A 13,686-nucleotide genomic window follows, 5' to 3' on the forward strand; every position below is an offset into this window, starting at 1 on the left:
GATTATCTTCTTGTTTTTCTGGATTTTCTAAGCATTATTAATGGATTTTGAGATGTAAATACATTCTATGAAAATGGTGAATTTATTAGCATGGATTCACAACTCTTAATACTATGCATGATAAACATATGTACCTCCACCCATTTCAAACTTGATTTTCATGAAAATTATGATTTTTTACAACGTCTTTTGAATAGGGTATGAAATGAAAGAATGAAAGGCTAAATGACTTTTTTTTGAAAGACCATGAGGATTATGTTTATGAACTTTTAAAACAGAAATGAGAGTCTAAAATGTCTTATGAAAACGGTATGATATAATATGAATGACTTACAAGTCTTGGTATGACAATACCAATATGGAAATGTACTAATGAAAAACTCTATGGATGATCGATTATGAAATTATTTTAATTAGGCTTTAAAGAAAATTATGTAGCTTCACTGAGAAGGTGTACTTCCTCGTGACCAACGCTCGAAACCTATGTTTGATATAGGGATGTCGTACATTCATTGGACGATGAATGGTGTCCTTATCATGAGGATAGTATGGTGAATCTAGTCTATTGATGTTTTTAGCCTAATCTCAGTACTTGCGGCAAACATGGATTGAGGCTCCGCCGGTTGGGGAGTACCAGATCCATATTGTCTTTGAATTACAGGATGTCAGTAAAAATCTATATAATTTAGGATTAAATTTTAAATGTTTATGTCTTTATATCCCATGTCCCTGGTCCCCTACTTTATTATTATTATGGACGATTAAATGAGTTATGACTTACTTTATAAAATATTTATTTTCCTCTCCCTACGTTGCATGCCAATATTCGTCATACTGACCGTCTCCGAATGCTACATCATTTTATGATGTAGATTTAGAGGCATTTTTTGTGATTCTGTGCAGCACTATAGTATTCGTATTTTCTCTTGGACAGTTGATGAGAAGTGATGAGCCCTCCATCATTCTTAAGACATTGTTATTTTTTATTTATATTTTTATTTCAGTATTTTATGATTTTTGTGGTATAGTCAGGGGCCATGCCCCGACTTAGGAGTTATTCTCAAAGTTAGAGGCTTCGTATACAAGCGTTGAGTAATGGTTTGAATGTGATTCTTAAGACACGGATGTTACTTTGTCTTAGATGTTGAACTTTTTTGTTCATATGGTCTTATTTTCACAACTTTAGATATGACTATCCTTATAATATAATGCTAAGTGATTATCTCAAGCCTTCATTGGTTTGGGATGCTCATCACGACCAGGGCCATGGTTCAAGTTGTGATAGTTGGTAGCGAGGTTGGATCAGATTCAAAACATCTATTTTACATTTTGATCTTTTGTTTGAAAACTAGTAAAATTGTCTAAAAGATGTTCTGGGAAATAATTTGGTAAAAACAATCCTTTTTAAAAAATAGGATATTTCCATTAAGTCTATAACATTGAAAACATCCTGGTAACATATATGATTTATCTCAATAAGGTCCTTAATGAATCTTGAGGGTTCATTAGGAATCATTTCTTCACTTGAAAAATCTACTGGTGTAATATTTTCTGATGCATCAGGCCCTTCATCGTGATCGCGTGACCTCATATCACAATTTTTTGCCTCGATAACAAAATTCATTGTGACCGCATGGTTGTGGTACTACAATCGCAATGGGTTAATCAGTAGACTGGGTCAGGTTGACTCATCATAATTGTGATGCCCTGTTATGCGACCGCGATGACTAGTCCAATTACTGATCCACGTTGATCCTCGCAATTGCGAGACACTGTTCACAGAATAGGATAATAGTTCTTTTTCATGATTTTACTTCATTTTGCGCCTTCAAGCTTGGGTAAAGGCGATTTTACTAGTGTTTCTCCATCCTTTTTGTGCGGGTAAACTCTAAACTCATTTTTCATTACTTCCTATTGATTATGTCTTCAAAAATACCTTTTAAACTCGAAGTTGAAATGTATTTTTGAGGTTTTTTTTTTGTAAAGCTTAAAAATAAATTGTCCTCGGTTCAAACCTCGTTTTAAACTTATTTTCATGTGGGTTCTCAACTGTTGACTCCTATAATCTTGGGGAATGTATTTCTAAAATAAAATTCTGATTTTATTTCATTCATTTTTGAACTCATTTTTCAAACCTGTTTTCAACTTGAATATAGATAATATGAGTATCATTAACTATATTTTAACACATAGATATTATATTTATATATCTTAGTTGATTTCGAGACCGTTCGAAAGGAGAAGACTCTATGTTGAAGGACTTTAAGCTTAAATTTTGATGCTTTGAGGTTGGTTATGACATAACTTTCTTCATACTGGGTTAGGTTGTTAGTAAATAAGTAAAAAATGCTATGATTGGGAAAAATAAATATGAGAATTATTTTTCGAGTTATTATATATTGTGTGATGCCTGTATAACGACTTGTATTCTTGTTGTTATTAACTTGTGATATTATATATTGTGTGTTGTCCGTGTGTGGGCTTTGTTTGATGTTATTGGCCTTACTTATGCATTTAAATATCTTTATTCTTAATGTGATGTCCGTGTAGGGGCTTGAATAGATATTATATGACTTATTGAACATTGTTTGTTTTTATCATGATAGAAATGTCAAATTTTGGATTGATATGATATTAATAATATCTTACGTGAATATTTATTTCAATGGTGCCAAACTAGAGTTGATATTATAAAATGTTGACATACTGAGTTGATTTTTGGACTCACTTATACAAATATTAAATGGATCTGTTATTTTCTTACTTATTTGATTGTGAGCGTTATATTCTCATCCATACATACACATTCATATGAGATATTAGTTCAATTGAGGAACATTGATTTTTTAAAAGAAAACAAGATATTTTTAAAAATGCCATGTACTTGTTGGGTGGATTGAGTTATGATATTGAGATTGGTGGGAACTTTGAGATAGTATACGAGTAGTGAGTCCCCCATGGATCCTACTTGGGGAGCCTTGAGACTCGATAAGTGTATACAGAAAGTAATGTGATGACTTTCAATATATATATATATATATATATATATATATATATATATATATGAGTGGAGACTGTGTGAGCTGCCGTTTGGGAACTTTTCTGTTTGCAGATGACGTACTCATAGTATTCTTTACTTATATTATTTTCTACTTTGCTCAGTCGACTATGATACTTACTGAGTATAAGTGGATTGCACTCACTCCTACTGTGCCCTTTCCGTGCAGATTCTAGTATGAGCACGACATGCGGTGACTGATTTCAAGATGATTTGAGTTGGTGATTTCGAGGTATTGGCACACTCTTGGGCTTTCGGGGTTGACTCCAGGCCATCTCTAATCTATTTTGATGTCTTTATTAGTTTTGATATGTAACCAGTTGTACTTCGATATTTCAGATGTATTTACTAGATGCTCTACACTTATGACACCAGATTTTGAGAATTTTATGTATTTTGTTTAAACTTCCACTAAATTTACATATGTTTTGACTTGATTTTGTTTTAGAAGTCTCGTCTTATCTTATATTATTATTGTTTTTGAGTTTTCCTTTCGTTGAGCGATTGGCTTGTCTACCAAGAATTGGGTTGATGTAGACTCCATCATGACCTCAATTTTTAGTTCGTAACATTATAATTGAGTATTTGTCATGGCTTTCAATCATGTGTTAGGAGCAAAATCCGAAGAGACCTACAAAAATGGTTGCCCTTGACGAATGATGCCAGTCTTGATGTCTTCCTTGCTTATAGGATTGTACTTATTTGATTCATTCAAATTAAAGTTCATGGGCAAATTTGATTCTTTTTCTTGTAAAAAAGGATACGTATTCGAAAGCTTCTGTCATATTGGACTGATTTTGTAGTAGTAGAGCATATTTTACCCCAATTATAGACAGATGACATAATTAAACCATTTTTCAAAGTTTTGTGACATATTTGGATCTTTTCGATCCCTTATGTATTTAACATGTTCCTCATGTGAAGCCGTGTAGGTTTGACTATTCTTTGATCGTGCATAAGTGCAACTTCTTTTATGTGAGAGTAAAAGTTAAGTTATTTAATTGAAAATTTTAAAATATTTTTGATAAAAGATAGATTGTTTTCTTTTTTCTTTTGTACAAAATTTTGAACCTTTGTTTTACGATCTTCAATATTGTTTTTGAGGTATCACTATTTTCAGGGCTTAAAGTAAGCATTTTACTAGCCTCACTCTAATCATTTCTTTTTCCATTTAACTAATTATTTTCTATGTAGGAAAAGTGATTTCCCCTTAAAATGATTCTGAATTTCCAAGTTATTCTTAATTTTAATATTGAGATTCCATAACCAGCTTAGTTAGTTTGAAAAGATAATTGCAGTCTTAAGAGTGTTCTATTATGTTGATTTTCAAATGCTTAGTGTGAATGAGACTTCATGTTTGTGGCTGATAGTGTTGCACTTGAACATAGCACTATATGAATGAAAATGTAATAGTAAGTGTATGAAAATATTGTTGGCATTGTTGGAATATAAAGCATGAATAACTGTTTAGTTTAGGATTTGGAAAGACAAAAAAGATATTGTTGGAGTCATTTACCCTTCATTTTGGGAGTAATTCACTGTTGCATATTAACGAAACTGCTGCTGCTGCATTATTGCCATATTATTGAGCCAATTAAGAGAGATAAACATGCAGTACCCTTCGAATTATGGTCAAAGTTGCTACAACACACTCTAACTTTACAGTGGTCCTATTACCCCTGAACTCAATTTTAACATATTTTTGTCACCCTTTTGTGCTGACCTATTCTATAGCAGACACTCGCTGTATCAATTGTATGCAATTGATTGTAATTGACATTAAATATAAATATAGTAACTAATTATATATGTGTTGAATACAAGTGTATCAATCAATACAATTGTATACAATAACATCATTTGTATTTGGATGGTTCAAATTGTATCAACAAATACAATTTCTATCACGAATACAATTGTATTAGCACGTATCAACGAATATGAAGTATTGTTAGCCTCCTATATTGACATAATATGTTTTAATAATGACAAACTAATAAAAAAAAATGTAGGATATGTCGAAGATATAATCAAGGCAAGAAAGATCGTCCTTGGATCTGAATTTGGAATAACATCTCACAAGATAAAGTTGGAGCTGGATTTAAAATAACATCATGAGAAGATCTCATTAGATCCCTAACTACAAGGAAGACAATCATAGATCAAACATGGAAAGTAGATTTCACTAGGAACCATGGAAGGAAGGAAGATAGATCACACCCTCTACATGGACATATTTGATATGGACATGTATGACTGTGAATCTATGTATGAGAAAGGAAGATCATATTATACGTACAGACATATCTGACATAGACGTACCATATGATATGAAACCCCAATCAAGGAATCAATTCAAATCCTTGATTGAGAAGAAATTCCTTGAGTTTTTCTTTTAGAGCAAAGAAGCCAGATCAGATGAAAACTAAAATAAGAAGATTGAAGACCAAGAACGATCACACAACTTCACAGGAAACTCTTAGTGCGTCTTAATCTTTAATTAATCTTCATAAAAATTTATAATCTTCAATTTACAATAGTTACAAAAAAAAAGAGAAAGATTGAGTCAACTTAGTTATACCAGTTGAGGCTGTGTCACAAGTTCTGGACAACAAAATAAGATTCAGAAATTGTACAACCCCTTTGTATCCTATTCTCTCATTAAAAGCGCTAAAGGAAGACTTTGTAATCCAAAGGGACTGGAGTAGGCACCACATCAATGATCCGAACCAGGATAAATCTCTGTATTTTTACTTACTTGCTTATTTGCGCTTTCAATCTTATTTGCGCTTTCAATCTTATTCAATCTTATTTAGTTTACTAACTGTAGGTGAGTTGATAGTCAAAGTAAATCAGTCAACTCAGAAAAAGTTTTCGACTCCTCCACTCCCCTCCCCTCTTGAATTTCAAATACAATTCGTTATGAGATTCTTTAATCTAGAGAAAAAGAGAGAAAGAGAGAGAGAGGAAAGAGGCCAACAAAGTTAGAAGAGAAGGAAGAATGGCAACGGGGGAGGGGGGAGGAGAGAAGCGAGCGAGATTAGGAGAGAGGGAGGAGAATGGCGAGAGACGGATGGGAGGAGAGAGGATATATATGTATTGTAACTAATTGAAACTTAAGCTGAAAATGTTGTTTAGATGCTTATGTCTGTTAAGTCATGTAGTTATTCTTAAAATAAAGAGGTTAAATTCACAAAATGTCCTATACGAAGCGTCACTTATACACAATAAATTTATATAAATATATATCGGATGAACAATAAATTAGAATTTATACCTGATAGACAATAAAATCAAATTTTCTAAGTCAAGGTCATTTTTCAAAAATTTTATTAAATGAAGATAAAGAATTCAATACCACAAGTCTTTTAGCGATAGGCCTGCCATTTAGTTATGAAATGACTATTCCATAACCAATACTCGTTGTATCAACTGTATCCAATTGATTATATTTGATATGAAATATAAATATAGTAACTAATTATATGTGTTGAATACAAGTGCATCAATTAATACAAATGTATACAATGGTATCATTTATAAGTGGATGGTTCTAGTTGTATCAACAAATACAATTCATATCACTTTTTAAAATAAAGGAATTAAGTTTACAAAATGTCCTTCATAAAGGGTGATTTTGTTTTTTTAGCTCTGCTAAATAAAACTTTTAGAATTTATACTTGATAAACAATAAATTAAAATTTATACCTGATATATAGACAATAAAAGTATTTCCCATTGAATTTTCTAAGTTAAGGTCATTCCTCAAAAAACTTCTTAAATGAAGATAAAAATTTAAGACCATACATTTTTTAGCAACAAGACTTGTCATTTAGAGGACAAGTGGGCCTTGCCATAAATGACAATTTTTGAATTTTTCGTCGGCAATGGCTCTACCACTATAATTAATGTGTGTACTAAGTTAAATATCTTGTTAGACTTTTGGCCATCTCTTAAATTTGTCACTAAATTTCATTACGAATTTTTTTAATTAAGCATATAAATAGATGATAAAATATTCCAATTCAAAATTTTGGAAAAATTTATGTACACGTTCTTAAATGCTCGTTGCATAAGTTAGTTATATTTATAAGATACAAATTCACGATATTTCAATTTAGTAAAAAAAAACTATATTATTTATTGCAAAACTTTTAATTGAAGGGCAAAAAATTCAAACAGTGTTTCTAATATCCTTCACACTTGTAATACAATATAGAAAAAGACAATATCTGAAAACATTTAAAGGATTTCATGTATTAAACCTAAAAACAAGTCTATAATACTCTCTCCATTCTCTTTTAATTGTTCCTTTCCCTATATTATATTCCCTCTGTCCCATTTTATTTTCGTTATTTTTATTTTGGCCCACCTAAAAAAGAATGTCATCTTTCCTTATTTCGTAACTATTTAATGATATTATCTCTATTTTATTCTTATTGAGTCCCACCTAATAAGAAAAGACAATTAAAAAGTAATTAGTAAAGTAACTTTAAGAGGGATAATTTTGTAAATTATACAAAATCATTACTTATTTCTAAAACTTCGTACCCGATCAAAAGGCGACACATAAAATAGGACGGAGAAAGTATCATGTAGAGCAGTGTGTCGGCGTAGGGTGGGTTGAAAAAGGGGTGGAGCAAGTTTGGAGTCAGGGTGAACCCCTCCAGTGCAAAATATACAATTTATGTGCGGTTGATGTTGATATTATGTATATATAGTAGACGTTCAACCTTTTTAGAGTAGTTTGTGTATTTATTTTTTTATATTTTAAATCCCTTAATAAAAACCCTAATTTCTCTCCTAAATTAAAAGATTAAGAGAGTTTGGCCTGCAAGCGCACCATTTAGCTAGAGAAATATCATAGAATATTTCAAAACCACAAGTTAAAATTTTCTTTCTTGAACTTTGTTTTCGTTTAAACATAATCACATAAATAAAATAAAAGAAGGAAAATCGTAAAGTAACTGATAAAATTGTTGATCAAAATATTGTGTATTCAAGCCTTAAAATCATTCTATTATAAAATGTAATATAAGTCTACGTACAATAGACTTTTGTGATCGAACCCTTTTCCAAATTCTGCACATAACGAAAGTTTTAATATACCAAAATAAAATGAAAAGAGTAGATAGAACAGTATAACTTAACAAGTTTAACTGCACTCATACAATACAAGTCTTTAATACTAAATTATAGGGAACCCTAAAATTTTAATTGGAGGATTTCAAAAAATGAACTTTCTAGTAAATCATTTACCTAAATTAGAGGTGGACAGGATACGATAGTTGAATATCATATCGAAATTAAAATTTTTGATATTGCAATTTCGTTATTATGCTATTTAGTATGTCTAGTACTTTTATTTGGTATTTGGCACACCATTCCGTATTTATAAAGAAAATATTGAAAATCATACCGAAATATTTATTTACATCTATAATTTATTTATTTTATTATAATACTAACAAATAGTACATATATTGGTATTAGTACAAAATTAGTTATTTGGATGTTAAAATTTTGACCACTTTTATCTTAGTTTAAACATTATTTTTATGTAATTGATTAATGAATTCATTTAATGTTATTTTCAAAACTTTGAGTGTATATAAAGAATCACAGTGTCTTCCACTTCATCCAAGAAATCCCCTCCTGCTTATTTTTCCTCAAATCCTTTTCCTTAAAGATGGAACAAGTTCAAATCATTTCCACTTGTTTAGTAAGAGCAACATCAAATGAATCATCTTTACATAAAAACATTTCTAAAATTGAAATGACACCATGGGATTTACAATTCCTTCTTTTTGATCCTAATCAAAAAGGTCTCCTTTTCCACAAACCAAAAGAAGAAAATAATAATATTTTCAAATCATCACTCATTGATCATTTAAAAAAATCTCTTTCTCATACGTTGGACTTCTTTCCTCTATTAGCTGGCCGTTTTTCGATTGTCGAAAATACAAATGACGGTACAATTTCTTGGTTCATCAATTGTAACAATGCTGGCGTGGAATTCACCCATGCCAGAGCTCCAAATTTAACTGTATCCGTGATTCTTGATTCTACACGCATACCACTTATTGTTCCCTCTCTTTTTCCACTAAACAACACTCCAAATTTCGAATCTGTTACTAAGCCTTTATTGGGGGTTCAAATAACCGAGCTATTTGATGGTTTTTTTATTGGGTGCACTATAAATCATAGCGTAGGTGATGGAACTTGTTTTTGGCATTTTTTTAATTCTTGGTCTGAAATCTCTCGTGGGTACGAGGTTATTTTTAAAATTCCAATTTTAAAACGTTATTTTCCTGAAAAAATGAATGTTCCTATTCACCTTCCCCTAAAGTTGGATGATGATATATTTTTTGAAACATTTAAACTTCCGCTGTTACTGGAAAGGGTTTTTCATCTTAGTAAAGAAAGTATAGCTAAGCTCAAAGCAAAAGCAAATTTAGAAATGGGTGTGAAATCGATTTCTTCTTTGCAAGCTTACTTAGCTCATATATGGCGCTCTGTTACTCGTTGTCGGAAGCTTGGTGCTGGGGAAGTAGTAGTCATCAGCCTTGTTATAGGTGAGTAATTTGTATTGCTTAATTATATAATGTAAAAAGATCAAGTATGCCACTGAATTTTAAGAAATGACCCAAATATGTCAGAGTAAATTGTAAAATATACCTCCATCGTTACAAAATTGTTCTAGTATGCCCTTATGCACTTAGTTATGACGGAAGATTTTCAACAAGTGACCTTTTTTACTTTAGTAACAAAAAAGCTTTTTTCTTTTGTAAAAAGAGATAACGTGTTGAAAAGCTTTTGCCGTTAGTAAATAAGCACATATTTGGATTAATTTTGAAATGGTAGGGGCATTATTTTACCCCAACTATGAGTGTGTTTGGTATGGAGGAAAATATTTTTTGAAAAATGTTTTCAAATTTTTTCATGTTTGGTTGGCTTTAGTATTTGAAAAATATTTTTCAATTCAACATATTTTCCTTAAATTTAAGAAAAATGACTTCACTTTGAAAAGTAAGGAAAATATTTTCTAAAACTCTCCTTCAACCTCACTCTCAAGTTGAAATGATCATACAACTCTCAACACCCACCCCTACGCCGACCCCCAATCCACCACCCTTACCATCCTCCATCCAAAATTTTATTTTAATTTTTTAAAACTATATTTCAATTTTTTTCTTACCCCCACCTCACCCCTACTAACCCCCTCTCCAAAAAAGTGTTAATTTTTTTAATAAAAAATTCAAACTTTTTTCTCACTAATCTCATCTGACCCCACCCCTCCACCCCCACCCCTAAAAAAAAATTAATTTTTTTTCTTACCTCACCCTCACTCCCCTAGGCTCTCCCTACAAAAAGAACTATTTTTTTTACTTTATTTTTCAAAAAAAAAATTAAAATATTTTTCTTACCCACCCCTACCACCTATTCTAACAACCCCACCTACCAGCCTCCCTCTCCAAAAATAAATTTAATTTTTTAAATTTAATTTTTAAGAAAAATTACAAAACTGTTTTTCTTATCTCTCCCTTCTTGCCCTATTGATTCTTATTATCTTTTGTTAAATATATACAAATACTTTTAGAAAATATTTTCTTACTTGCATAACGAACACAAGAATATACGCAAGAAACAACTTATTTTTCTAAAAAATATTTTCCTCCTCCATACTGAACACATCCTAAAAAAAGTATTTTTTGAGAGCAAAAATTATTTTCTACAAAGTATTTGCTACTCTTTAATTAGCCAAACACTATGATAGGATCAAAAATTCCGGACAGTGTGGAATTAAATAGAGTAATCAGTTAAAGAAAAAATAAAGACGATAATAACGATAAGTTGAGAAAATAAAGGAGGCACAAATTTAACGTGGTTCTGTCAACTTGACCTACGTCCACTACCCAAAGAAAGAACAATTTTACTAAACACCAACGAAATAAAAGAGAGTACAAAAGCACAAAAGAAAGTACAAAATTAGAGTAATTAAATACTCTAATATCCCAAATATTCAAGAGAATAACCTCACAAAGATCACTCCAAAGAAGGGTTCACTCAAAGTATTTCCCAACACAACTCTCTCACAAATACTCTCTACAAAGAAGAAAACAAACACAACTAAAATCTTCTCAAATTGGTATGTCTAAGGTGAAAGAAACACATCTATTTATAACAATTAAGAAAGTTCTTGGCCTCCAAATATTTGATGTCATGGATAATGTCAAACAGACTTTGGCCCTAAGTAAAATCTCTTGGTAGAGATTTTCAACAAAATATCATGAGATTTTCATAAAAATTATCAAGAGATTTTTTTAATAAAATATTGGCTAAAATATGACCACATTACACACTAAAATGTATTTCTGAAAAATAGTTTTTCATTCATCAACTAAATGCTAGAAAATATTTTTCACTCACCAGCCAAATATAAGAAAATAAATAAGAAACCAACTTATTTTTCATGAAAACATTTTCTAGGAAAATATTTTTCATAAAAAACATTTTCCTTCGTGGCAAATACACCCTATATTGATTGATGGATGCCATATAGGGTACTTGGATCAAATCCCCAAAATTCAATGACATATTTAAACTTTTTCCCTTATACATTTAATGCATTCCTCACATGTTGATGTGACCTTTATTGTTTTGCTCTAATACCATATTGAATTATGCTATCATAGTTATATCTAAAAGTTAAGTTAATAAAAAGAAAATATATTTTAAGTGACTTAATTATGTTTTCTATCATGTGTATGTTTATGCATGCGATCAGTCTGATTCTTTTTATTTTACTAAGCACATGCATGTCAACAAGAGACTTTTGTTGGTTTTGAGATCACGTCGAATTGTTTGGTTATGATTGAAAACGAATTTGTGGCATTTTTTTGTCTATAAATAATCTCATTAAGGTTAAATTGAAGTAGGTGTTGCTGCACATGCAACCATTTTTATGGTAAGAGAATAATGATCCAACTATTTGGTACTATGATCTATTACAGGGCGGCTGTACCTCATATTAAAAAAAGACAATCAAATTTGAGGGGTTTCATTTTTTAAAATAAAAGTTTATAGATTTTATTTTAAAAAATAAATACTATTTATAGAAAAACTAAGGTTTTTATATAAAATGAAAAAAATTATTAGAAAAAGTTTGATATATTCAAGAGTACTATATCTCAAGAAAAATTAAATACATTGCTTATATTATTGATTTTAAAAAGAATAGTCAGAAAAAATTAATTATATAGTTTTAAAAATAGAGTTTGTTAAAAAAAGTCATGTTTTTTTTTAAAAGCTTAAAGCCTCCGATTGATTTAGCCTTAGGCCAGGAATATGCTTAAGCCGCCCTTGTTCTATTAGATCGTGATGCAATCATATCCCATCTCAATGGGTCATATATATTTCTAGGCTTGTATAGTTTAATTTGTTTATTCATAATGATACCTTGAGTGCTTTAGGGCGTCCTCAAAGTGTTATTATTTATAAATATAAAAATGGGTGTCATTGTTTGAGAAATACTAAAAGAAGGAATAATAAAACATAAGGAATACTTAATTATGTTTTCAACAGGTGCAAGATCAAGATTAAATAATCCTCCTCTTCCAGAAGGGTATTTTGGAAATGCAATTCATATCAAGAAAGTAAAAACAACTGCAGGGGAGCTTTTGGAAAATGGACTAGGATGGGCTGCAATGCAAATACATAAGATGGTTATTTCTCAAAACTCTGAAGAAGTGATGAAAATGTACAAAGATTGGGCTGAAAATCCAATTTTAATCTCTAAAGCCTCACTATATATGGGGAGTACTAAATTGGCCATTGGTAGCAGTCCAAGGGATACCATATATTGTACAGATTTTGGTTGGGGAAAACCAATTGGTGTGAGGAGTGGGATGCCAAATAAAAGTGATGGAAAAATTACATTATTTCCTGGTGCAAAAGAAGGAAGTGTAGATATGGAAGTTTCCCTTTTTCCAAAGACTCTGCAAGCATTGGAGAATGATCAAGAGTTCATGGAAGCTATAACTAAGACTTGAAACTTAGTGACTAAGATTATTTTTGTGCTGTACGGCTTATTTACTCCCCAATATGTATAAGTGCGTGTGAGAGAGAGAGAGAGGGATTCGGGCTCGTTTGGACAATGCGATATGAAATCATTTCATATGAAGTTGATATTTGTTTGTATAAGGAATTTGGATTTTTTAAATTGTATTTTTTCTCATAAATATAAAAACTACACAAATTGTAAAAACTATTACTTTTTTTTCATTTCTTATATAATGTTATCAAATGGAAGCTATCTTGGCTCATGTATGGTGCTCTGTTACTCGTTATCGCAAGCTTGATGATGAGAAAGAAGTCATCGTAAGCATTATCATAGGTGAGTACACTTTTAAATACTTAGTCTCATTTGTTTTATAAAAGTTAAGACGTCACAATCTAAATGATTAAGATTGTGTCAATGATGAAAAATGTTTATTTTTCAACATGTCAATGATTTGTGTTCGCTGATAAAATAAAATCATCATTTTGATTAAAAAAAATGAAACATTTATGTCCACTACTAATGGTGGAGATGGTTTGTAGTGGCAGTGATGATAATAATGGGTTAT

At 30.8% G+C, this 13,686-nt stretch overlaps 1 protein-coding gene and 1 long non-coding RNA gene across 2 annotated transcripts; both read left to right on the forward strand.

The window, feature by feature from the left end:
• Nucleotides 1-2,616: 2,616 nt before the first annotated feature.
• On the forward strand, nucleotides 2,617-3,491 carry LOC124889443. Its single transcript, XR_007048430.1, has 2 exons — nucleotides 2,617-3,117; nucleotides 3,228-3,491. It is a non-coding gene; the product is annotated as an uncharacterized LOC124889443 (long non-coding RNA).
• Nucleotides 3,492-8,688: 5,197 nt separating this feature from the next.
• On the forward strand, nucleotides 8,689-13,325 carry LOC107849592 (protein ENHANCED PSEUDOMONAS SUSCEPTIBILITY 1). Its single transcript, XM_016694153.2, has 2 exons — nucleotides 8,689-9,633; nucleotides 12,644-13,325. The coding sequence occupies exons 1-2, from the start codon at nucleotides 8,748-8,750 to the stop codon at nucleotides 13,108-13,110; spliced, it is 1,353 nt and encodes a 450-aa protein (XP_016549639.2). The 5' UTR covers nucleotides 8,689-8,747; the 3' UTR covers nucleotides 13,111-13,325.
• Nucleotides 13,326-13,686: the final 361 nt, after the last annotated feature.

Source organism: Capsicum annuum, chromosome 1 (genome assembly GCF_002878395.1).
Source record: "Capsicum annuum cultivar UCD-10X-F1 chromosome 1, UCD10Xv1.1, whole genome shotgun sequence".
Lineage (NCBI taxonomy): Eukaryota > Viridiplantae > Streptophyta > Magnoliopsida > Solanales > Solanaceae > Capsicum > Capsicum annuum.

Excerpts from the sequence above, each read along its gene's own strand:
- LOC107849592 (XM_016694153.2), top strand. The coding sequence starts at position 8,748 with ATGGAACAAGTTCAAATCATTTCCACTTGTTTAGTAAGAGCAACATCA. Across the intron at positions 9,634-12,643 it reads AGTCATCAGCCTTGTTATAG|GTGCAAGATCAAGATTAAAT; the intron begins GTGAGTAATTTG and ends TGTTTTCAACAG.